This window comes from Scleropages formosus, chromosome 14, assembly GCF_900964775.1.
Source record: "Scleropages formosus chromosome 14, fSclFor1.1, whole genome shotgun sequence".
NCBI lineage: Eukaryota > Metazoa > Chordata > Actinopteri > Osteoglossiformes > Osteoglossidae > Scleropages > Scleropages formosus.
The window spans coordinates 18460719-18488376 of NC_041819.1; the positions used below are offsets into that span (position 1 = coordinate 18460719).

The window sequence follows — 27658 nt, forward strand, 5'->3', positions numbered from 1 at the left end:
TCCGTCTAGACTAGCTTCTTCAACATTTTGGCCTTGTGTTGGTGATAAGAGTGGCACTGAGGGTGGGGGTTTTCTTTCAGAAGAAAACCCACCATTTCCCTAAAACACTGAGAAAATCTAATTACTGTGTTGAATCGGCGTCATTATTTGAACGCTTTTGGAGATAAAGCAGCAGGATTCAGTTTGCCCAGATACAAGGGTGGAAGGGGTATTAATTATAACTGATGAATAAGAACGCCAAGGAGACTGTGGGTACAATGTGAGGGAAACATCTTATCCAAACCCTCCCACTTCATGTCCAATAATGGGCACATGCATTTCTCACGTGATTGTGTCTTCAGACCCTGTTAGAACACGATGTGTCACAATCAAAACTTTGAGTAGGTTTGCAAGAAACAAGCTTTTTGACTGCTAGGTATTTGGCTAACAAGTTTGATCAGGAGATGAGCCAACATGTCATCGCAGCTTTTTGCAGCAGTTCGCTGAGATGGCACTTGTTGGTTGCTTTGCTTTCACTCGTCATGCAGTTTATCTTTCAGTTTGGCACAGGTTATCCATGTGTACTCTGACATTCAACTGGTGATGTATATCAATGTTTAGCAGACATGACGTAACATGAAATCGACAGCCTGATGGGTCCAGCTGTGTCCCAGTTGCTGTTGGTTTAGAAAAAAAAGCAGGCTGTGCATATGTGCAGCAAGGAGACTGACCTTTCTAGGTCCCCTCAGAGAAAGACAGGGCTGGAAGATGTTCATTACCATTGCATCCGCTCTGATTAGGTATGACTCAGTCCTTTTGCTGGCACCGTTTCAGGAAGACCCTCCTACACTTTCTTTCATCCCCAATTATATTCTCTCTCAAAGGACTCTAGTTCTTCTTACCTGTCTCTTAAACTCCTGTAATAGTGAAATGTTTGAAATTTGTTTTAAATAAAATGCTCTACCTAAAAGGTCAAGGATAGGCTCATGAAGTCTGCTGAAAACTGGAAGAGTATTTTTAAGTACAGTTAGAACTAAGTCAATATAACAATGCAAAAAGAGACATAATTATTGAAACACTACCTGATATTGTGGGGCACAATGGCGCAGCGGGCTTGACCAGGTCCTGCCCTCTGGTGGGTCTGGGGTTTGAGTCCTGCTTGGGGTGTCTTGCGATGGACTGATGTTCTGTCCTGGGTGTGTCCCCTCCCCCTCCGGCCTTGTGCCCTGTGCTGCCGGGTTAGGCTCTGGTTCGCGGCGACCCTGCTCGGGACAAGGGGTTTCAGCCAGTGTGTTTACCTGATATTGTGCATGGATGGGCACCTGTATGTGTTAAGATCTTTTTCCAATGTTGTTTTACATTTTTCCAATTATTCATTTAGCTGATGTGTTCCTCTAAAGCAATTTACAATGTTAAGCTACCTACAACTATTTACCTATTAATACATCTTGGTAAATTTTACTGGAAGAATTTAGGGTAAGTACCTTGCTCAAGGGCACTGCAGCAGAAGGTGAGCACTGAACCCGCAGATCCAAGGCAGCAGTTCTAAACACTGCACTATCCACTGTACCCAGATGTATGAAAATACCAGCAATAACTTGGTAACTGCGTCGATGGCTGTTAGCATAGGGTGCAGTCCTGATGTACTGTATCATTTTGTTAGAGTTAAAGAAATGTTCCCAAATGAGACCAGATCGGATGCATGTACCTGGTCAGATACGGACAGTGGGAAAAAGTAATGATAACACTAGCTATCACTGTCAAAATGTACTAGCTGTAACTTGACACATTTCTTTATGCCACAAGAGGGAATTGTCATGCTGAAAAAAAAAAGTTCTTAGAGCTTGTCCCATTTTTTTTTTTTTTTTAAATTTATCATTATTTTTTGGAAGGTGACTTCTAGCAGGATTTCTATCTTTAGTTTTTCTTGTGTCTCAGGCTGTAAATATGTAGAGTGCATAAAGAACATATCGCTCCACTGTGCTGTGAGGTTCCTCATGTGATGATTCCGGCAGGAAGGATGGTGTCTATGTGTGTCTTTGGTCTTTGTGTGCGTTTGTTTGTGTGTGGATTGGGGAATGGTGAGAGGGTTTATCTATGCCTCCTTCTCTTGGGAATCTCAGCATCTTTCAATCCAGGGTGATCCATAGTGAAAACCACGCCCTGTATTACATCCCCCCACCCATCTTGCGTGTAAATGTCAACTTGTTCCTCCACTGTAATAACGGAGATCTAATGCATCTACAGGGAGGGAGTGGGGGGTACTCAGCACCTTGGAGGCCACTCCACTGCTCTGACTAAACATGTCCAGCAAGGTCATTAACTTAAACCGTGTTGACAGTACCGTCAATAGCAAACACACACGGAACCCCTCACCCCATCTCTATCACAGCCCCCATCCTCACGCGCTCATACACTACAGAGAAAAGAAAAGAAAAAAATCAATTTTACCCTGATTTTCTTGCTTGTAAACACCTTACTTCTCTGAGTCACTACGCACTTCTGTTTTATGTCTTGTGTGTAACACGACATGTTGTCTGGGGCCTTTTATTCTTTACTACAATGCATTCATGGTCTGAATGTATTACAGCAGTCCTCTTGATTTTTTTTCTATTTTATTCTATTTATTTTTGTGCTATGCAGTCCCATACAGTGGGCATTGTCCTGTATTACTAGGACAACATTTTTTCTATGTTATTTTGATTTTTCTTGCTTCAGACAGGCCGAATAACAGACTGTAGGAAGCATTAGATTTGGGTAAAAGGGACACTCTACCATCCTGTTTCAATCTTTTGCATCTGTGCGTTGTTTGTGTGTCCAAATTTTAATCAATTTAATTCAGTTTATGGTTAAAAAAAAAGCCTTCATGATCACAACACATAATGATAATTTTTGCCAGTTTCAATTAATTTTACATATTTTATTCACATTTTGTACATCTCTGGTGTGTCCTGTTACATCCGGACACCAACACAAATTAACAGCTAAGACTATAATAAAGAGCGAAATGCCATTGAATGCCAGATTGACACACACACATACATGGTATCATTTCAGGTAAACAAGGTTAAAAAAAAAAGAAGTGTAGAACTGGTGATAATGACAATGACTAGGAAGTTGGTTAAAAGGTGTAAGGCAACATTAGGTGATAATTTATGTTTTGTAATTGTTTTATACAATTTTAATGCACTATTTAGGGCAGGAATACCAAAAATGGAAAGCTGTTTTGAATATGGCCCAAGGGATAATATGAAATTGTGAAAAAAGTGTTGAAAGTTGTGGCATAGCACCAGCAGTGTCAGTCAGAATGATGATACGCAATGACAGTGTGAAAACCTAGAGGACAACAGAGCAGTGGAATGAGAAAACTTAAAAGTGGTATTAAAAAAAAAAAACCCTCTGCAGATCCAGGGGTAACTGGAGGCCCACCCCTGTTGATATGCAAACCTTGTACAAAAGAAGCTGCTCATTTTAACGTCCACTTGAATACGCACTCCTGGTCTCTCGTTAATAACAATTACGATGCTATGATTGATGCTATTCCGAAATTTGGCCTTGTCAAGCAGGAAAAGCAGCATTGGTGTCGGGTTTGTGCCCCCTTTGTATATTGAAGCCAGAACACAATATAGGCAAATGGCAAGCTTGGGGGACAAAGCAGATGGGGTGGGTTGGCTTACAGGCACCGCACATAGCAACTGGGCTCATAAACAAAGGAAGCCTTTTTTGTTATAGCCTCCCGGTTGCTCGCCTTGGCCGTGTGGGTTGTGCCGAGCTCCAGCTTGCATGAGCAACCAGAGGAAGCTGACTTTCGGTTTAATTTGGAGGACTAGCAATAATCCCGAATAAGTCTCTTAAAGCTGCAGCCTCCCTTTCGCCCAGATTAAGAGTGCGCCTTTAAATGGATCAGAGCTGCTTATCACTGCCTCTGTCAATTATCCTTTCCAGCTTCAAAAAGGGGAAAATGGGTTACGGTCTTTAAACGTGACAGGTTATTTGTATATTGGAGTTATGGAGATTAAATGTTAAAGAGTAAAGATAAATAACGATTGTTATATGAAAATAATTTGTAAACTTTATTTTTTTTTGAATGTGCCCATGAAAATTGCTTTTCATTGAGCCAAATTAAGCCTTTAGAACTGAAAGTCTTTCTAAGAGTCCTTCTAAGACCTACATGTTCAGAAGTTTTACTCCATAAGATTTTTGTACGCGCACACACACACACACACACACACACACACACACACACACACACACACACACACACACACACACAAATGCTCACATGCACAATCTTGCTGAAATCTTGGTGGAAACATTCACACTTGCATTTACTGTGGAAAGTAATACTTATTTTGCTGCCAGTGCCATAATTGCATTCATTTTTCTTTATTTATGTCTCCCAGATGAATTGAATTCATTTGTTTTTTCTTTGATCTTTTTATGTAATAAATGCATATATGAGATATATGTGCCTTACAAAAAAAAAAAAAAAAAGAGTGTTTGCCCTCTGAGGCTTTGTGTTTCTGAGGATAACATGGAATTGGCAGCGAACAAAGTCGGCTTCCATGTTGCAGCGGGGCTGAGGGAGCGCGTTAGTTTTAGGCCTCAGTTTGTCCCAGTCACTGCTTATTAAGTGCCTTTTTTCTGCTGACTGGCTCGTCAGCTGCACAGGGAATAGTTAGCAACCTCACCGTCTCTGTGTGTCTCTGGGTTTGAAGTTGTGCAGTTGTAGGCGTCCGCCTCCTGTGTGCTGAAGAACCCTCCTTGGGGAGCTGTGGAAGAGGAGTGGATACCGTGTTTGTGGGTGGGGGACAGAGGTAGGAGACGCTTCAGCAGCAGTCAGTGTACCAGCGTTGAGGGACCGAGGCTGGTATACAGGACACCTGTGGCGCTTAATGACGCTCCTTAATATTGGTGTGTTGTGGTAGACCAGCAGGTCCGCCTTATCGAACCCTTGGTCAGCCATAATATAATGCCTCTTTAGTTAACGATAACAGATTCATTAAATGATCCATTAAATGTTTGTGAAACATGAAGAAAATATTTTTAAAAAACTTTGTCATTTTCCTGTCCAGCGGGTGTTTTAAGAGAAATCAGTGTATTATTTAGCAGTCTGTTTATATCAGCATCAATACTATGGCTTTGTTAATCTCTAAACAGACATCAGTTGAACCCGAATGAGTTCAAGTTGCCTGGATGTTCTTTAGAATGTACAATATATACTCTAGTCTGTATCTGCCAACTTCTTCATCACCTTGAAATCTGACTGAAACTATCTTTTTTCCCTCTGCTTCTGTGCAGCCAGTGATTTATGTGTAAAACTTGGTATAAGTTGAACAAAATATAATAATAAAGAAATGAAATTGTATGAGCGATACTTCCTCATAACAATAAGAAAGCCTGAGGGATTTACTGTCTCGTTTACGTCTCTTTTTCATAAACACTTCATGAATAATTTCTGTGGCAAAACGTGAGTGTATTTTGATAAACTTAGAACCAAATGTAATTTTTTTCTCTTGTTGTTAATGAATGGTTTTCGTTGAATATATACTATGATGCAATCAAACCATAAACCAGAGCCAGCTGTTATCAAATACAAATATGAATCTAAATTTGACAACCTATCAATTCATTTTGATGATGCATCAAACCCATCAATTAATTCTGATGAGCTGTCAGTGTGAAGAAAAATTATTATATCAGATGGCATTCTGATATTGAAGAATTTACTTTGTTTTTATAAGCATCAGGATAAGTAGAAAAGTATCCACTATATATGAGGCTAAAACATTATTGCAGATATAGTTATCCATTTAACAGACACTTTTGTATAAAGCAATGAATAACATGTTTTTCACTGATACCTTTTCATCCAGAGTGGATTACAATCTTAGATACACTACAGTACACTATCTAGAGCCAGGCTGTACTCTACACCAGAGCCACATAACACCCTCACATCCTATGAGCAATTTAATCACCTGTTCACCTGAACCACATCAGTGTGAGGGAACTCACACAAACACAGGACTCCACATAGACTTACTGGGGTCTAAACCCACATCCTCCTTGACAGACCAGATGCTATGAGACAACAGCCACACCACTTACTTCTTTTCAGTATTACCCTCACATATAATGTATCTGCTATTTTCTAGCAACACATTAAAAATGAAAGAAAAAGAGAAGTCATAAGGCCATATTTTCTGTGAAATGCTCATTTTTAGCGTTGAGCAGGGAATAACCTCCACCCTGCTTTTCCCTCTCTTTCACTACACAGCATGGATCCTTGCTAAATTGTTTAGCCTGACCTTTGATACAGTAGCTCTAATTATTGTCATCACAGAGGCCCTGTAAACCAGATTGGTAATTATCTTGGATTTATTTGAAGGGACAGTTTTGCTATTCTTGGCAGGTTCATGTAAGCTGCCGTCAGTGCGGGCAACCTGAACTTGCAGAGCAAGGTTAACTTGAGGGCCAGGTTAATTATGGTAATTAATGCATTTGCATCTTGCCCCTCTTCCACAAAAGAGCAATGGGTGGTGGTCAAAGGCACAGCCTCCTACAAGCCCTCGTAATGCTCAAATCCGCATTAAAAATGCCCTCTGACCAGAATATCCATCCACCATTCACACCAACTTAAACTGCAAGCATTTTCCTTGTGCCTCTTTGATCAGTGCTTTTGCGCTCCTACAGGCAATTTCTAATATCTCTAGGCTGTTTTGCCTAATAAAAATTGTATGTTTAATACAAGAGGATGAATTTCTATTTTTTTATTCACTTCTGCAATGTGGGCAATGTACACCTCCTCAGTACACCTCTCAAGAGCAGCCTTGTTTTGTTTCATGGCTCGTACAGTAGCAAGAAATAGCAGTTGGGAAACCTACTGTCTTCACACAGATTTATTATTAAAGCTTTTCTCAATAGCTATCCATTTTCTTACATTTATCGCAAAATGAGAACATGTTTTACAAAGTCGTAAAGAAACTGAGACTCAGAACTCTTTTGAATGGCAGGCTTCTTGTGAAAAGTATAGAAAGAGACCCAACTGTCATATCAATGAAATGTTGATGGGCAGTCCTTTTTGTTTGACACTTTCCTCAAGGGTTTTGTCTGATGGAGGTTTTTGATAAATGGTCCTGAACTGGTGTTCCTTAGGCAGTGGCGTCACTAGGGTTAGTGTCACGTTAACTCATGATGTCACCCTCCCATGAACCTACTGCCGTACCAGACCATACGGAATCCTTAGCAGTATTTTTTGTACTAATGTTACTCGTACATGGTAATTCCCATATATCACTGACTGTAAAGGCAATAGTACTTAATAAACAACGAGCAAAATCAAAATGACACAATACTATCCACACAATCCAAATGTTTTTGCATTTACATAATTAAAGTGAAAATTTGTTAAGAAAACAATAGAATTTGAAGTAAAAACATTTAAGAACTACATCAAAATTATGTTTAACATTATTGATAAAGGTTTATAAATACTAATTGCCACAATAGTGTAACTAAAACACCAGAAAATCTGTATCTGTAAATAAGTATATATATATATATATACACACACACACACTTTCAGAACCGCTTGTCCCATACGGGGTCGCGGGAAACCGGAGCCTACCCGGTAACACAGGGCATAAGGCCGGCGGGGGAGGGGACACACCCAGGACAGGACGCCAGTCCGTCGCAAGGCACCCCAAGCGGGACTCGAACCCCAGACCCACCGGAGAGCAGGACCGTGGTCCAATCCACTGCGCCACTGCACCCCTCCTCTGCTGAAACACTACACAAAAAATTTATAGACAGTCATTTTGGTGCCACTCCCTCTGATGATGTCACTCAGTGCGGTTCGCACACCCCGCACACTGTCACGTCCACGCCCACAACTCAGTCGACAGCACCTGACTCCGGTCCAGCATCTGACTAACTCCCCACCTTTTAAAAGACACCCCGCAGCTCCCATCCCTTTGCGGAATCTCGTCAGGGACAACCGCCCTTCCTCGTGGCGCTTCGTTCACAAGCATCGCTAACTCTCAGTTCACGTTTAAGTCCTCCGGTTTTTGACTCTTCCCTTTGTTTCCCGACCACGTCCACGGATCCTCGTTCCTGTCCTGTTCGCTGCTCAACTGATCCTTCCCTAAGTTCCCCCGACCTCGCTCATGGAACTTCGCCCTGACCAACCGTTAATCGACCGACCCTTCGTGTGTCCCCAACACCGCGAACTTGCCTCATCCCTTGACTCCAGACGAACGACGCTGCACTTGGGACCAGCCGTCCTGGCTCCCTATGTTTCGCGTGACACATCCCCTTAGTGGGGCCACTAAAAATGCTGCTGTAAATTCAGTTTTGTTTTTTTTTTCTCCTTCATATAGTTTATACACTATGATTACAGCTATGCGGACTTCATACTTTTGCTTACAGTATTTTACTATCTTCTTCTTGCTTAATATAGTTTTGTGAAAAAGTGCTTTGAAATATAAATATATTTGAGACATTTGATACCCGACACTTGCCAGGTTTTTATTTATTTATTTATTGCCGCAATATAAATTATTTTGAAAGAATTTTTTTTGGAAAATGTTTCAGGAATACGTCTCTTATGGGAAAAATAAATTAAGAAGTAAACAAGTGATAATATATGGGATGATGCAGTTCTGCAGAGGATTGACCTCCCTGGGGTTTCCACTTCACTTTACATAAGATTATCTGTTGTTAAACTGACCACCAGCTTCCCATTTGCGAAGATATGTTTGGCCCCAAATATGGCAGTGCAAATGTAATTAAACAGAGGCTGGTCTGCTAATCCCTGTGTCTGGAACGCACGGCGACATCTGTCTGGAAGCGGAGATGCAGGAGTTCCTGTCGGTAGCTCTGCACCTTCTTTGTGGGTCAAAGTATTGAGGGAATTTGCTGGCTTAGAATTGGGGCAAGAACTATAGGGGATAGCTATTGGACATTCCTAACCTATTTGTGTACATAAACACACACAGGCGAACATTATTTTTCCTAGTATTTATTAGTTCTCAATTATCAGTTTGCCAGTTTATAGGAATATTCGCTCGCTATGAAAATCTCTTTGTACTAATATTATTTGTCCCTACACTTTTTTATTTTTCAAATATACCCAACATTGTGTCTGTTTATGGGAATGTTCCTCTTTCACGATAACCATCATTTTCAATTAGACTGGGGTGCCTGATACTGTGGTGGATGCTGCCTTTAGCACTGTAAATTACAGGTTCAAATCCTTATTGTTGCTGTAATACCCTTGAGAAATATATATAAATTTGAATATCACTGTAAGTTGCTGAAAAATAATATATATATATATTTGTATATTAGGTAGGGGGTGCGGTGGCGCAGTGGGTTGGACCACAGTCCTGCTCTCCGGTGGGTCTGGGGTTCGAGTCCCGCTTGGGGTGCCTTGCGACGGACTGGCGTCCCGTCCTGGGTGTGTCCCCTTCCCCTCTGGCCTTACGCCCTGTGTTACCGGGTAGGCTCCGGTTCCCCGCGACCCCGTATGGGGCAAGCGGTTCTGAAAATGTGTGTGTGTGTGTGTATTTGTATATTATTTTTCAGCAACTTACATTTTATATATATATATATATATAAGGATATATATAGATATAAATTAATATAAATCAAACACATGGAAAATGTAGCCTGGATTTGTACATAGAAAGACTTGGTAAGTCATGAACCGTTAGTTGGTTATTTTTAAGGGCTGTGCTCATTCTGGATTTGGAAACAGGTGCAGTCCCATGGTTTCTTTCACTTTTACCATGAGTTACGCTAATTAGTCCAACTTGCTGCACTTATCTCTTTATTGATCTATGAACTCACATGACTCCCGAAGATTGAATGCCCATCTTTGCTCCCGGAACTTTTGGTAGAGCTGCATCAGATTGGCAAAGAAGTGATGGACTGCAGCTTCCTCTTGATTCTCAGTTACATGAGGGGGATGGGGTATTTGGGAGGTGGGGGCTGCAAGCATCCGTGATTTTGCTCACTGTCTTCGCCCACCAAAGCACAGTACAAACATAATTTGTTCGAGGGAATCGATGCCATGTCAGGATTAATGAGAGACAATGAAGTTCGGCCTGCATCGTCTACTTGCCACCCTGCTTCCTTTGAACGCCAGGGAGACAGTCGGTGGCGCTGACTCATGTACTTCCCTAAGACAGAGTCAGAGGTGTCAATAACGAGACCAGCTCAATCCATCTCCGAGTGAGACGATCCGTCCACCTTCACTGAGGTGGTACCTCCTTCTTAAAGGGGGTAATGAGGTGTTGGAAATCTCCATAGAAAAAGACCCCAAAAAAGATATTACGTCTTCCTGGGAGGTCAGGACAATTTCTTGAAAACACTAACGTGTCTTGACAATAGGAATTGCTTTCAGTGTGATTGTGCTGGCTCTGCCATTTGGTATGGCAAACGAATGCTGATGTACAATATATGCATCACTTTATGGAATCCCAAGTAAAGATTCATTTTCTGATTCACTCTCACAAGGGATGTGGTGTCTGATCTGATTTACACCTACTGTATGTGCTTACCAATTTTAAAGGTGGAACTTCTGCACAAAAATAAGTCTTATTGTGTAGTGCCTTGGTAATATAACTTTGTGCATTTAAAATGTGAGACCATGTTTCCTCTTTTTAGGTAGAATGATTTACAGTGCGGCAGGCGATTACATGTTTTGAATGTAGAAAACTGTTTTCTATGAGAATTCATCGAAAATCTGCACCTGGTTACTGTATGTTTCGGTTGAATAAGAAAAAAAAAACAAAAACAAATAAAACCTGAATCTCCTCGCAGCAAAAATCGATAAAAGTTTTATTTTCACTTTTTTTTTTTCCAGAAAAGTGTTTGAAAACAACTATTATCTTCTCTTTCTTTAATTCACTCCAAAGGCTAAAGCACTGGCACCTCCTAATCATTTCTGGAGGAATCAGCAGCTGGGTAATCTGCTGGCATAGATGAAATTTAACGTGTTCGCTCGGGACGTCACGGTCTGTTTGGGGGGAATTGTTCACTATCTGCTCCAGGTGATGCTAAGCGGATGTCGTGGGATTTGGGATGAGGTAGTCAAAGTTACTTCCCCAACATCCAAATTAAGCAGAGTCCTGAGCCTTGCCTCTGGGGAAGTAACTTCTCTTTGGTTCAGATATCCAGGGGGCTTATAGAAAAGCAAGCTGATTTATCCTTAGCAGAAACAGTTTTTCTTTTTTTTTTAACCGCCACTTTCCACCTCCCTGTTTTAATATGCAAAATCCAAATCTCATTGCATTATTCAGGATTTTACTGAAACAAGGGAACACATACAGTAAGCTTTCAGAACCCACAAGGTGCATATTATTTGTGACCAGAGCGTCAAATATGGCCACAGAATCTCTCTTCCATTTGCCTGATGGCTGAGCTGGGAAGATGTAAAGCAGGATGTATGCAGATGACGTTCTACCGACACCGGATGAATACATTGTCTCTCTGTGATTTCCATGTGCCACAAAACCCAACTGCAGGCAGCACAGGTGCTTTTTAATTATTTTTCTGGCAGAGGAGGTAGATCTGAACATGCTCATGGCTACTTGCAGTCTTACTATATTGTTACTGAATAATATAGAAAAAAGCAACATGCACATTACTCAGTTTGGACACCTGTGTTGAGTTTAAAACTTCGAACCTGTAATTTGATTTTGAAGGGCTAAGTGTTGAACTGTGTCCTCTGCGAACATACATTATATGATACAAAGCAAGGCAGATATACGTTTGATATTTTCTCAGTTTCAACTGGATCACTGCTGTGAACCAAAAAAGGCCTGGCAGCTGTGTTTTTGTGTGTGCTGTGATCACAGAGTCAAGAACCTGCTAGCCTATGGTTTGTGAATAGTCATAAAGATGAATATTAATACACAGAAGGGCATGACCACAGTAGTGTTTTGTGCAGTTTGGAGAAAAAAATGTGTTTTTCCCTTCCCTTTTATTGCTCAAAGCAATAAGAAAAACCTATTTTGCTTTCTTGTATTGGATGATTTGCCTGCGCAAAATAAATAAATAATACAATTGAAATGAAACATTTCTTTAATTCAATTTATATCAAACTGTTTAGACTGACAATAATACGAAGGGGATGTATAACATTCACACACACAATTGCTGAAGCCGCTTGTCCCAAGTAGGGTCGTGGCAAACCGGAACCTAACCCAACAACACAGGGTGTAGGGCTGGAGGGGACACACCCAGGACAGGATGCCAGTCCGACACAGGGGACCCCAAGCGGGACTGGAACCCCAGACCCAACTGAGAGCAGGACCTGACCAAGCCTGCTGTGCTACCGTGCCCCCGTGCCTCCCGGTACAACATTCAGTAATGTGAAAAAGAAGGTCACCTTCTTTCGGTGCAGTACTGTGGTTTACATAGAAGGACATGACTAGTGTCATCTAGTCGTCACCAAACCCTAACAGTAGATAAATACAACCTAATGTTGTCAATATTTGTTCAGTCAGATATGTTGGCTTTTGAAAAGAACAGAGAAAGAAGATGGAGAACACAGCGATGACCACTTCTATCAAACTTTACCAGATTTGACCTATCAAAACAGCAGTTTTGGCACTTTCTATGTTTACCTGGTTAAACCATAATGGCCAGAGGAAATTAGAAAAGAGTATTACATTAATCAGCAAACGGATCCTTTCATGACCAAACCAACTGGATTTGTGAGCATGTCACACATAAAAAAATATAGAAAATTGTTGATTAGTTATTATGGTTTCTCCTACTTACTATGCAGAAGTCCTTGTTCTTTTTTTGTGTTGAAAGAAGTGCTTGCCTCTTACTTGCTTTTAAATTAATACTACAAGTGGATTATATAAGTGGCTAGTAGAAATGGATGGATGGATGGATGAGTAACTACAAAATCTTCATTTCACATGTACTATCTACTGTTATAGAAATTAATGTGAATAGTTACTGAATTAGTTTTTAGCATTTTAACCTATTCAAAACCATTAAACCATAGCAACAAGTCAGTGGCTTCAGCAATGGACTGCATAAATGCTCAGAAGAGCAAAATGGTACTAAGGCATTAACACAAGCATTTTTCTTGACCACTTTATAGTCATCGAGTTTTTCTTTTTTCTTTTTTTTTTTTTTTTAAATTTTCCCCCATTTAAGTTTAAGACTATTTGGAGGGAAAAAAGCTTTACAGATTGGAATGCCCTTGGTCTAATGTACAGAAAATAAGATAAGAAAAGAAATCACTTGCTGTGGTAGTCTGCTGCTTAAAACTCTGACTTGGAGAAACACTCTTTTAAAAGTACTGGCTGACGAGCTGGTGTCAGCAAAATTGAGATGTTCTTTTTTAGCAGATGTGTGCTTGGGGTATGCTGGGCCTTTCTAGGATGCTGTCGTTCAAGCCACATTTACTGTGCCTGTGATTGTTGTGCTACTTACATGAAGAATACACTCACACAAGGGCTGTGAAGGAAGCCATCATGCTGCGGGGGTGGGGGGGTGGGCAAATTGAATCACATGGCGGCTGTCTGAGGTGATTGCTTTCCGCTTGCTCTGAGTGGCTGTGTGCCATGGAGGAGTGAGGGGTGGCACATGATTGCGGCACATCCCCCTTCAATCCACCCCCCCATCACCATCAGCCTGCCAGATTACCCACCCCTCCCCTTTCCAATTTGGAGATAGAATGTAGTCGTTCAACTCCTTCAGCTCCTTTTTCCAACCCAAGATGCAACAGGATGGTAATCACCAAGATTGACGGACATCGGCAGCCAAGCTGGGGGCCTCTCAGATCGCAGTGACAGGCTAGCCAGGCCGTGATGAACAAGCAGCTTTGTTGGCTTTTTGGCTTTTCGGATTGCCTTCTACCTTCTTGAAAATAGACCTCTGGTGTGGTCAAACACCAAATAGTGAAACAAGCTGCACCCTCCATTAAATGTTTAGAATAGATAGATAGATAGATAGATAGATAGATAGATAGATAGATAGATAGATAGATAGATAGATAGATAGATGCATAATGTGTTTTTAAGCACAAACTATATGCTATTTGTCATACCACAGAATAATACCTATTTACAGTTTGTAGTTCTCTGTGGTTACGGATGTATCAGTTATAATCCCATTTCTTCCACTAGCAATATCAGTATATAGAGCAAATACAGAAAAAATACTTGGTGTATGAATAAATGGGATTCAGTCAAGTACTGTTCTGTCTGTGCCAAACAAATTACATAATACAAAAAATGTAACCAAATCAAAACCATGATCAGCAAATTACATGTTTCTTTAATTAAATGTACCATTATTCACAAGAATGTGGTAAAGAACCTTATTGTGTGCCAAAAAACTGTATGTTTATTCTTGCATGTCAAGATTGCAGAAATGATTGCTTGTGCTAATTACTTTGATATTTATTAATTCAAGCCAGGGACAAATATGGAATTGAGTCATAAACAATTGTGTGAACAGTGTTCCAGAACTGAAGCAAAAATGGTTTTCTGGCAGCATCGGTGTGTGTATGGAGGAGCGCTGTCTCATACTTTATTAAGGATTGGCAGGAGGGGACAGAATGTAAATGTAATGAGAGTCTCTCGGCTACATGTAAAATAAAAACTAAATAAATAACAGAAAAAATATTTTTAAAGAAATTGCCAAAGGTCAATATGAAACAGAAAGATCATTTTAATTAATCCACAGAAAAAGAAACTTTTTCCATTTACAGCAGGACAGAAAATGAAGTGCAGTACAGTTTAATTAATTTAAATGTGAATTGGATGTCCTACGTAAAATTGTGAAAAGAGAGCAAATGGTACTGGTTTAAGACAAGTTCTAGGACATTGATAGCTATAAGTTCTTCTCAAACGTGGCCCCTACGCTGAGGAAAGTACTTAACTTGAATCGATGTAAATGGGGAAAAATGTGGCTGGATAAAAGTGCAAGCTTAGTATGAAAGAATCGGAAATAGACAGTGCTGAGAAGTGGCAGGCATAAAGTGACCTGTCTTCATTAGCTATACTCAGGAAAAAAGAAGCTCCTGGAAGTTTTAAAGATTTTGATTATGTAAAGTGGATAATCCTGTTGAGACCCACTCAATCTGGTATAATTTCATTTTGACCCAACATGACATTGAATGACTCTCAAGTCACCAGGCCAAGTGCAGTTAGAAGTGTATGTAAAAAAAAAAAAAAAATCATGGGGAGGCAGCAGTGGTTACAGTTAATGCCTTACATTCAGACGAACCAGGTTCAACTCCCCACTTTTGTTGTAGTACCTTAGTTTAAGGCACCTACCTTGATAAGGACAAATTACTCAGCTATATAAATGCATGAATAACTATAAGCACAGGTAAGTATATTCATATTGCATTTCTTTTAAAAAAGTGTGTAATAATAATAAAAATAACAACAACAGTAACAATAATAATAATAATACATCTTCTGCAACCTAGTCATCATCCATGTAGTATTTCTGGGAGTCTTAATATCAATGGGATATTTTTGAAAGCATCAATATCAGATCAATATTTCCACTATAAACTAGAAGACATTAGAGTATTCAGGAACAGAAGTATATCTTTATTAACTTTATTAGCTTTTCATATGGAGCAACATTATATTTTGTAGTTTATTCTGTGATGTCAATCTGGGTCAAGCATCTGCCCAACATATGAAATAATGTTACTTGATATTGTTGCAGGCAAAAGGCTGTTTATTTTGTTGATAGTGTAGAACTATCTGAGCACATGCGGACTCTGTTGTCATCTTTCAAATCAGTGTCTGTGGCCTATCCTGCTGTCATCGGTAATCAAAATTTGATATTGCTGTGGCAATATTCCATAATTGTGGGGCTGAAATAATTAACAAGGCCCCATTTGCTGCTAATTGAAAAGGTTTTATCCAGTTAGATAGTCTGAGCAGAATATGTGGAAAGAATGAAAAAAAAAAATCATTACTGCTTCATTGTTTGAACGTAGACTTAAAGGCTTTGAAAAATAGGTCAGGAAAAATGTCAAATACTTTAGAATTAACATCTTTAAAACCTGGAGGAAATTGCTGTAGTGCTATATGCGAATGAAGCAATACTGATTGTTTTAAAGGCATTTTTTAAGGGATTTAGTAGGTCAGAGAAAAAAAAATAAAAAATCTGGAAATGAACATGGTAAATTTTCCAAGATGTGACATATGACCAATGTACCTTTTTCCCTCTTCTTGTGGGTTTCCAATAAATCTGAAGCTGTTTTGCACAGCTCATACAATACTCATGCTGCTCTTTTCCAAAGACTGTTTGTGAACCTGTTTTTCTACTCACATTTGATGTGTGTGAGCTGTGTCTTAGTGCTTTGTTATAGTGACATTGTATACACGGCATTAGTCGCACAACTGTATGTAAATTTTTGTTTTCTTTGTATGATGTGCAGTATTGCTCTTATGTACTGTCCTCCTCCGATGGGTGTGGAGATTAAATGTAGGCTAAGAGGTCCGTTACAGACTAAATGAAATACATTTTAGCCTTTTTACAAAACATTCATAAAGCAGAATGTCTAGCTATAATTGTTATTTATTTATTATTTTTAACTTAGGGTAAGAACTAAAATGTAACTTCTCTGAGAGGCCTAGAAAAAAAAAAAAAAGACTTCTATTGCAAAGACAATTAACACAATTTTTGTTCTTTCTTTTTTCAGACAGAAAATTATTCCATCGACTCCAGCTATGTAAACAGCAGAGCGCACCTCATTAAAAGGTATGTATTGAATAAAGAAACTGGATAATTTCTTTTTGAAAACTGTGACACTATAGTTCCCTTTAAGTGTAGCTGTCTGCAAATAGTTGAGTAAATACTTTTTAATGAAATGACTTTTATTCATCCTAAAATGAATTAAAAAAAATGTTAATTTCAGAAATATTTTGAACACAATAGAAGACTGAAAACCAAATACACTATTTCTGAATATTTCCCTTAAAATATTCACTTTGCAGAATGCATGACAAAATATCAGTCTGTTGCTGAATAACTATTGTTTTCTTTATTCTTGATACTTGCAAACATCCATTTATTCTGAATAGGCGGTGAAATTATTATCAGAAGGATTCTAAGAGATGAATATCATATAATGGAATAATTTTCTATAATGCAGAAACACCAGTTGAGGTAATCATTGTGTTGCTTCACTAAATCAGTTTCAGGATGACAATTTTGCATTACCTGAAACACACATTACAGCTTTGATTTGTCAGTAGTGGAGAGGGTGGATGTCCATATTTTCCCTTCAAAACTTGCCTGTGTCTAATAATATTTGTTCACTTACCTCACCCCTTTTTTCCCAAAGCAACATAGAACTACTTACCCGTTTGTACAGCAGGGTAATTTTACTGGAGCAAGTCTACTTTAAATACCATGCTCAAGGGTACTACAGCCAGAGGAGAGATTCAAACCAGTGACCTTTGGGTCCAAAGGCAATACCACTGACCACTATGCAACCAGCCACCCCAGTATGTGAAATAATCTATATGTAATATATTACATGATTAGAAAACTTTGAAAGAAGCACAGAATAGCTTGTTGAGCAGAAATTCACTTGAGAAAGCCTGGTGTCTTTGCTGTGAGACATCTGCAGTTAATTCTGAAGCCCAACCATGGGTCTAATCCAGAACTCATGAAATGGGTTCAGCTCTTATCAGGCACATCACTGTTTCCCACTCTCCTTTGTAGAGGTATTGAACGGGAACACGTGCTTCAGATCCAGTTGTCCCATTCAAACTACTACTACTACTACTATTACTACTACTATACAGAGACTGGACATAAGAGTGAAAGCAATGGAACCCACAAGTGTCCTGAATCTCTGGGAACTGCTGCAGAAGACCTAGAAAGATATGTCAGCCACTTTTCTGATCATTAACCTAGTTTCCAGCACTAAAGCTTTTACTCAAACTTTTGACTCATACTCAGTTTCAAAGTGAAGAGCCATTATTCTTAGTTTGATGAATGAATACCATCACTTGTCTCCTGCAACAGTGCTGAACAGTGTCTATAATGACACGGCACAGGAGAGGCCAGCTAGACGTTGTAAGCGCTAGAAGTTGCAGACTGCTGGTGCAAGACGAGAGACATAACATGACTCTAGGGAGGTTGGAACTTGCAAGAGGAGGCAGGATTGGAGGGGCTCTATCTGATAATGCATAATGTGATGGTAAATCAGCATCCCTTTCGACTCCTCCTCATCCTTCTTCTTACTGTAGCACCTCAACATTCAAGGACATGGAAGGGAACAGTCTCAAGGACAGTGGGCATGAAGAGAGCGACCAGACCGACAGTGAGCATGATGTCCAGAGGGCCCTGTACCCTGACACTGCGGTCAACGATGCCCTGAACGTGGGCGCGCCGCCTGGGGGCTGCCAGCGGCTAGAGCAAGGTAAGGTGACCCTCAGCGTTCAAACATGTGGAATGTGAAAGCTTGCATCTTGCTCCAGTGCAGGCCATGCCTTTTGGGTTATCATTACTTTTCATTCCAAATTCCAATAATACCTCTAAACTGTGGAGGTGGGAGATCACAGCCCCCAGACTGCTGCAAAATGTCGTGGTTGCCATGTAATCTGGAGATTCTATTATGCAGCTCAGTTAAGATTATTGAGTTCAGCAGGCGTTTCGGCAGTTGTTTAAGTTGGGTGCACATGAATGGCAGCAATTAGGCTGATGAAGGTTGAAGGTGGAAATCTGCATCTGGTATGGGCCCTCATGCATTATTCAGTGGGATCATTTAGCAGGAAATTAATGTTTTTTGTGACTTTCCTTTTAAAACACACCTGATATATTGGCAGCAGCCCATCAGGGGTCATGTTGGTATTCTTCACTGCCAGCCAGTTTCACAGTGGTACAATGTGCTATTGCTCAGGGGGGCAAGAAAAAGAACAGAGGCACCAGTTGATAACAGAGGATCCCAGATCCCTGAACCTCACCTAAGATCTAGACAGAGATTAGATTTGTAGTTGATCAAAAAACCATGAATAAAAAGCATTCTTCCAGTTACAGATTGCTGTTGTAGATGTATTTTCTTGAAAGGCACATAGGGTATATGCCTCAATAATAAGGAGTAACAAAATACATATTACAGAAGAAAAGAAGAAACATATATATTGTGTTGTTCTCAATAAAATGTGCCCAGAGGAACTTTGAGTTTTGTTAGCAGCAATTTGTTGCCATTTCCTGCTATCCATCCGTCTATATCGCTAATCCTAAGCTTCAAAGCTCATTTTGTGGAGCATGAGTACTACATAAACAAAGCTGTTAGCCACATTTGCATTCCACAGGTTCTTATAGTTGTGTCAAAAAAGGATGATTTTCTGTACAGATCACAACTATTTTTTTTACTGTTTCCTTTTTTTAATATAGCTTTGGAAAGCGTAATATTAGCTGTATTGATTTTATGTATGTATGAACACCAAGGAAACAAACAGTAGCTCTAGTATTCTAATTAACTAGTTCCTATTTCCCAACTGTGCCTTTAGAAGAGGACGAGGTTAAATTCATTGTTAATATCCTTTGGTTCAATATCTCATTTAATATAATTACATTTGCATATCATGACCCCTGTTGCAAATCACTGCAATGTACATTGTGAAAGCAGGGGGTGGCAGGTTTTGCAAAAGTATGCTATTTGCATGCTATTACTATATCTGGCCTGGATATGCAGCTACAGTGTTTAATTGTACTCAAGACAATCTATAAAATGCTTTTGAAAATGCTTGTTTCTTAACCTTGAAAAACAGAGTTATGCGTAACATTCATGCATTTATTATGTATTCATTTATACTTAAATGTACAGCAAGTGGAATTTTTCCAATTAATTTCTTGTCATGTTTCATAAGTAAAAAATGGTACATGCTGTCATTCCTAATATTCTATCTGAAGGAAATCTGTTTAAACTGAGTCTGCTAAGAGCTATTTATCATTATTACAGGTATTCATCAAAGGTACTTATGCATGCAGAAATGTAATGTCATTGCAGATGTAATTGTCTTTCCATTATAGACTGAATGGTGTAATTATAAAGTCAAGCATGTGATAGACTTTTAAACCTAGATGGTTTTGACACAGTGGAAACTCTTTCTCCAGCTGTGGGTTCTCATCTTCACCTCCCCAGATGGACATTTTACATGTGTAACAGCCTATTTTTACCATGCTTCTGGAAATCAAACAAGACATTGCTAATATTTGCATTTTACTTCAGCACCAAATGCAAAACATCAAAGCACATATCACACGCTCGATGCAAAAATATGTCTTTAATCCTGTGTCCACACTGGTAGGGGTTGCATAATGCTAAACACAAACCTTTCATGTGAATCTGATTTGTTAAGCATTCCAGTCGCCTGCTGACAATCAGCTGGTAGATTTAAAAAAAAAAGCCATCTCAGGGTAGAGGGCAGGAACTAGAGGCAATGTAATCTATTTACATTACCTGCTTTACTTGCCTGGTTATCTAATGTGCTTTCATTTCTGCAGTCGTGCTCATTTAAGATATACTTTTGAAACCATGTTTTGTTCACGCACAGTACCAGTCAGAAGCTGAGTACAAGTACATCCAGGTCATTCGAGGTATGTTTGAGGTTATCTTGCTGAAGAATGAAGTACTGTACTAGCCATTACCCTGATCGAGTGGCATACCAGTGAAATCTGACAGTCATGCTGGTTGAAATCACCAGGTAAAGATCACAAACTGTGTGACCAGCAACCACCTTGTTGGACCGTGGAATACACACTGGCATAACTCTTGCACTCAGCCTCCCCGTGTCTTACGTATTGCCAGCAGCTGAACCAAATTCAAGTATTCTTTTGATGGTCTGTAAAACTATCTTCTGCTCCTCAGATGTCCAGTTTCAGTGTTTTTTTTTTTTTTTTTAATAAGAAAGTCTGGGTATACACAGCTCTGCTCAAACTTTTGACTGGCATTGAATCTTTATTTTCTTGTAAGAGATCAGGTGCCCATTTGGACAGGAGACTGTAGTTTGGAGGTTTGTCAGGAGCCATTTGACAAAACAACTCCATGATACTGAAAACTTGGGCTTGTATCAGGAAACCATAGAGATCTATACTCCATATATATTGCCATTCAAATCATCTGCAGGAAAAGAAAAATGCCACAGAAATCAAGTTAATTAAACTAATTAAAACTAATTAATTAAGCATTTTCATCTGCTATTAGCGAGAGAGTGTTATAACAAGAATATTAATAAATCTCAGTGGAAAAAATACAAATCAGAAAGCCTCACCAAAGGGAGGATGCAGGTTTGGCACTGTTGTGTGGGTTTCAGTGTTTTCAGCCTGTTCAAATAGAAAAAAGAAAAAAAAAAAACAGATGAGAACAATGTCGGTCAACGATCAGTCGCACAATGCCTTTTGGATAGATGTAGCTTTGAGAACCTTGGTGTTTCTCCTTGATAGCTACCTACATTGACTGAAGTTTCAAAATGTCACCCTGGTCATCATTTCAATTTTTCCCTTGTGTTTGTGTTTCTCATAATGTAGGGCCTTCTCCTTCCTTACCTCTTTATTAGTTCTTCTGTCTTGGCCAGACTAATAAATTACGGCCCTGCGGTTCTCTGAAAACTATGCTGATATGCAGTTGCATTTTTTATTTATGCAGTGAGCAGCACCTCTCTGTATGATCTTGATGTTTGTTTTGTCCCAATTAATAATTACCTTCTCACGGTGTCCCTATCATTATTATAAGGGACACTCACCGCTGAAAGCTGGTCAGCTAAGTGTCAATGAGATTTACGTGTACAAGGTAATAATTACGGCATTTTGAAGTCCATTAGTACTACAAGAGACTATAGGGTCAAGAATGTTGAACTGTGTGTTTTAGCAAATTAGTGCTTTGTGAATCAAGCCACCACTGCTTGATTTACAATAAATTCTGTGAAGAACAGTGAAGTCATTACCTTGTAAGAGCGGTTAAAAAGATGTAAGACCTCTTGACCATTACCAGTGTGAATGGGTAAGTTGGTATCATCAGTTTTGTTGAGCATGTACCTGAATGCCACTATTACAACTTTAATGGCAACAGTTTGTAAGTTTAGGTTGAGGTTCAGAGCTCTGAGAATGCAAATGCCTTTTAACGTCAGCAGACCCTGCGATCTCAGAGCGGCCCAATTAGCAGCATCTGCTTTCTCTCTCCTCATAAGCCCCCCCACCCCACCCAAGCTTTTTAATTATCAGCCCCAAACTCCTTTTTGCGAAGGGCTCCCAGTGGCCTGCCTCCTCTCTACTGCCCTGAGCTTGCTCACCACACCTCATTACTGTTAGAAATCACCAGGGCCACACTTTCCCTAATTGATTTCAAGAACATTTTTTTTTTCCCCCCTGCTTATTGGAACATCTAAACTATAAACGCCTACTCACACACTGTCCACATTCCCCCTCTTCTGTTGTTGAATCAAGGAAGCGTTCAAATTGCCTGTTTGTGCTGTAAAAACTTGCGCGATATTCGTTTTCCGTTTGCTACCTTTTGATCTGCTTATGAAAATGCTGACAGGTGTCAAAAGCAGGATCGTTGAAGGGAGGGTGGTTGTCCTGACAATCTGTGAGACAACAGGGATGAAGTCTTCTAAACAGTCTGAAGGGGTAGAAGGAAAAAAAAAAAAAAAAAAAACACAAAGGAAAAAAATTAAATAAACCGAAAAGGAAATGATTATCTTTCTGTCAGACAGGAGTCGTCTCTTCTGCTTTACAAGCTATCCAAAGACTTTTTGACAGAAGGTAGCGGATGCTGCAGTAAATAAGAAAACTTCTTCAACATCAGTCTCAATAGTTATGTCCATGACTTAATAAACCTCCTTTCCAGTTTTCTTTTATTTTATTTTATTTTATTTTATTTTATTTTATTTTATTTTTAAATATTGTCTGCATATTTGGTTTGCCAGGTGTAAAAAGATTTTTTTTGTGTGTGTGTGTCTTCACAATAAGAAATAACTACATAGGACTTTGCCGTACATACGCAGTGCTGCATGGGGGGATTAAACACATGACTACCAAGAGGAAATTAATTACAGTACTGCTCTAAAAGTACTATATTACATTTTACATTATTTTTAACATTTAATAACTTAAAGCCTAGTGTTCATACTTTAACAAAATTATTGGAGACTAGAACTGGGGCATGTTGCTTATGATTTAATCCCATTAATGCTGATTCTGTGTTTCCTGTCTTACTCAAACATTGAGTTTATTTCCCATGATCTGTAAGAAAGTAAGAATCACAGTCACAAGAAATTTATTAAAGAAAATTGAACTGACTTCAGCCGTCATCAGGGGTTTCAGTTGTGTTCTTTCAGTTTTGTACAGGCAATGGCAGTTTGATGTTATTTCTTGACCTAAGCTTTTATTATTTTGTGCCTTCATTTTAGCATTTAAAACATGTAGATGTATGCCTTTCTGCCATTATTGTTTATATCTGTACTTGGAAACAGTTTATTGGAAATAGACTGTACATAAAATAGACTTTTACCAAATATTATTCTGCTCATTACAGAAGAGCTTTCTTGCCCTCTACCTGCCAGTAACCCCTACCATTTTGACTAGCACACAAGAATTTTGCAAACTTATTGAGAGCTCATTGCAGTGGTTGTTCACTAGATGAGAAGGGAAGAGTGTGTTAATCTTCCAGTGTAGTCACCCTTTTTGTTTCACTGTTTTATTGCATTTACTTCCATCTTTCGGAAAAGCAAAGTTTCAAGACCATTTTCAGGGACCAAAATATAGTACAGAAATGCAGCACTTATTCAGAATGATGCCCTCTTCTTACATATGAACAATATATACACACACACACACACACACACACACACACACACACACACACACACACACACACACACTTTCAGAACCCTTTGTCCCAGAGCCTTCCCGGTAACACAGGGCGTAAGGCCGGAGGGGGAGGGGACACACCCGGGACGGGGCACCAGTCCGTCGCAAGGCACCCCAAGCGGGACTCGAACCCCAGACCCACTGGAGAGCAGGACTGTGGGCCAACCCACTGCGCCACCTCACCCCTGTACAGATGAACAATAGTTACAGAAAATTAATTTTGGAGAAGTTATGGTCTGATGAATGGATGTCAAAACAAGTAGATATGACAACACCGGATCTTCATAAGGAAGTAGACATCAAGAAATGCTGGTGATGCCAGAGAGAAGCCAGAACACAAGAAATCACCTTCAGCTGTTTGGATTGGTCTATAATAAGGTGTGGTTGCATGTGTTTCTCGGAGGATTTGGGGAGAGATGAAGGACTTGAGATTTAGGCTATAATCTCTGATGCTTTGTGTTGTCTCCAGCTCGTCAGGCCACAGAGGGGCTCAATTTGCTCTGTGGATTGACCAGAGCTGGAGATGGTGTGCCAGCGGTGCCGGCTTCCATACACGCGTGCTGCCTCATCATGCCAGCCCACTGTCCGAGCCCCATCTGTCGGTGATATCTAAAGGACCCCCGGGCACCGTCCGCACTGATCTGAGCACTGATCACCAGCCCCGCAGGCAGAAAACAACCTCCGCTGATGCAGGCCACCTGAACTTCATAACGACACCAAAAACCATGTCTGTACTTTAATTATGTTGGTGATTTTTGCCCCCCTCCACCTGCTGAAAACACCTTGGTTCTCATCCAGAACAATCTGATTTGTGACATGATCTCAGAGCTTTGTGACTCCTTCCCCTTCTGACAACACACTGTTGCCCACTTTAATTTGAACACAAGGTTTCAGCTGTAGACTTATCAGTGGTTCTCGTTTTGCTGTTTTTGTGGCACTGGGAGCTTGACCACTAGCTATCTGAACCTATTTTATGAAGAGCCAGTATGCCCTCCCCCTCGCTCCTTGGAGTAGGACGGCTGAGATTAGCCTATTCATGCCAGGCCTTGGCCCTCCTCAATTTGCTCCCTGGATGACTGACACGATGGAGATCCCTCTGGACCACGGCAAACGTGGCAGTTTTCCTGAAGCAGGCTACAGCGAAACGCCATTAAGTCTCCCCACGTAGAGTGCATCAACTCCCTCAATCTCAGCCTCCCAGTGCTGGATCTGCACTTACTAGCAAAAAAATGACACCACTTAGGCCAGCCTAATCCTTTTTAATAATCAAGATTTATTTTATAATCTCCTGATTTAGGACTCTATTTTTTTTTTGGTAGAGATGAGATGCACACATTCCTGAAAATGTCGAAGGCATACATTACTTTGGCAAGAGCTTAGTGCCCCTAAATGTGATGCTTCTTGACAATATTCAATTACGCTTCCTCCGAAAAGGGGTTGGGGGGACTTGTGCATGTATTTCTGAACATTTTAAGGAAAAAAAAATCATCGGTCTTCCAACAATTGCATTGTAGTCATAGACGTGTAGCGAGAGCCACTCTTCTGTTGCTGCGAAGTGCACGCTCGACTTTTTCACTTAATCTACAAACAGGATTTGAAGTCGCACACATCGCCCACTTCTCCGAACACAAGGGTTTTGTCTTCAGCATGACAGAGTCTTGCATGTTCTCTTGCAGTTTTTTTTTTCTTAGTTTTATGTTTTATAATAAGGACATTGCTACCAATTAACATGGGGCATATTAAAATCTGTCCTTTAATATTAACTGCTGTCTTTGTGCAGTGATTAACATGCTAATAAAAAGGTTACAACCTTGGGCAATTGGCATTTCCATATCCTGTTAAATTCATACATATTCTGTCTCGATGTCTTCTATATCACTGATTCATACTAAGCAAAAACCTTTTGTTACAATGGAAAAAAGGGAAAGGAACACAGTCACATGTTGCTATTCATTTCTCTGAAAAGATTTCCAGGAAGATAAAACAGGGACAGGTTACACAGGCCGCATCTGTTCCTCAGTGCTCTTCTTGAATTATACCTTGCTCTGCTTGGCCCTCCACTCAATTCCACTGACCTGATTTGGATGGGCTTCGTCTTGACAAACCTTTTGTCAACCTAGAAAGATCAAATGATGTTGCCATATGGGATTAATGAAGTTGCACGTTTCTCCCATCGATAAGTGATCTTTAATCAAAGTTTTTCTTTCCTCCGTCGGTCAATGCCGGCATTTTGCTTTGCTCCCACGCAAATTTTGTCAAAGTGGTACCACGGCAACCGCAAAGGTGTTGTTCTTTCTCTTGGAGCTTCTTGTTTCATCAGACGTCTATTTATTTATTCTGCTTTTCACATGGCGAAAATAACTAGAATGCACTGTCTCACACTCGTAAGCCAGGTATCTGTTGTGTTTGCGATGACTCTTCCAGTCATGATAGAAGCTGAAGAAAATGGACAGGAGTAGCTATTTTTTGGGAGCTTCCATATGAGGGTTATTAATCTCCTCTACCCCTCTTCCTGTACAAAAGAAAAAAAAGGGAAAAAAATAGGGCATAACTATAATAACCATTATTGCTCCCATAATCATGACCGAGATAATATATTATGGTGATGTTCTTGTCCCTACAACAACTTATGGTGACTGCATAAAGCATTGCTCCACTTCTTTATCTCCAAGGCAGAAACAACATGTATCCAACGTTCTCAGCTAATTTCACTAGCCTGCTGTAATGCATTTTTTTTTATTCTTATTATTCTCAAAGGTAAGACCTTTCTTTGATACCAAACTGAAGTCGGAATGCCTGTTTCCTGCTTCCTGCTTGGAGCTGATGTATTGTTCAGATGCATGTTCCTGACACATGGCCCCCAAAGCCTGCGGTGGCCCCGTGCTGTGGCCTACGTAGGGGGTCTTAGCTAGCTGACACAGACAGTGGCTGTGGGAGGGTTGCACTGCATTGGTAAATAACATATTTTAATGTCTTCCTCCTCCACATTACCAAAGGAGAAGTCTGTACCAGAGCCCAGTCTTCCCTAATCAGGTCTTCTTTTCTTTTTGTAACAGTTTTCGAGGTCCATCTTTTAACACTCTGTGCTTACTTTGAGGCAAAATGGCTCTAAAATGTGTGGCAACAGTAGCTGGAAGTCTGACTGAATTAATTAGTCAGGTGTATTTCATCTTCAGTTAAATTAAGTTGTTTGTAATTTCTTCTATTTCTTGTGAAAAGCCAAATTTAAATAGCGTAAGAAGAGGAAAACTTTAGTGCAACGGCCCAGAAGAATGATTCGAATGATCATGAGGGATGCCACTCCGGTTCCACCCAGCCCCATTGGTGCACCTCATCCCAAATTACTGAGCATCCCTATGAAAGTGGTGAAGGGTTATTATCAGGTTGTCAACTGTTAATCAGCATTTCATTGCCTTGCCTGTGTTCAGCAAACAGTCCTTGTTTTATAATCTGTTTTCTCAAAGTGTCATTCTCCGTGCATTTCTGTCGCTGTCCCGTCTGTAACAGTCCTCCATACCCCTGTCTTCAGCCCATGTTTCAGCCCTGTCTCCGTCACGCCTCTGTGCACCCGCTCTGGTCTTGTACGTCTGTTACGCTTACTGTCCTCATAAGACCATTCCCTGGGTCTCTTTGTTCCATGTTCGTCCTCTCACATGTGCACTTTTATTTACACTCTGTGTTTGAATTCTCACTCTTTATATCCGTGTCCAGACGTTACAGTAAAATATGTCCATGTTCGTGTCACGTCCAGACGTTGCACTTTGGCACGTGTGAAGGTATGCTTGTGCACGCA

At 40.1% G+C, this 27658-nt stretch overlaps 1 protein-coding gene across 2 annotated transcripts in view; it reads left to right on the forward strand.

Moving 5' to 3' along the window:
- LOC108931007 (protocadherin-19-like) overlaps positions 1-27658 on the forward strand; it is a 55038-nt gene that overhangs the window by 16113 nt on the left and 11267 nt on the right. For both annotated transcript variants that reach the window (XM_029257760.1, XM_029257761.1), the window contains exons 3-4: positions 16682-16740; positions 18240-18412. In XM_029257760.1, coding sequence (XP_029113593.1) covers positions 16682-16740; positions 18240-18412 — 232 coding nt within the window. The remainder of the gene's footprint in view (positions 1-16681; positions 16741-18239; positions 18413-27658) is intronic.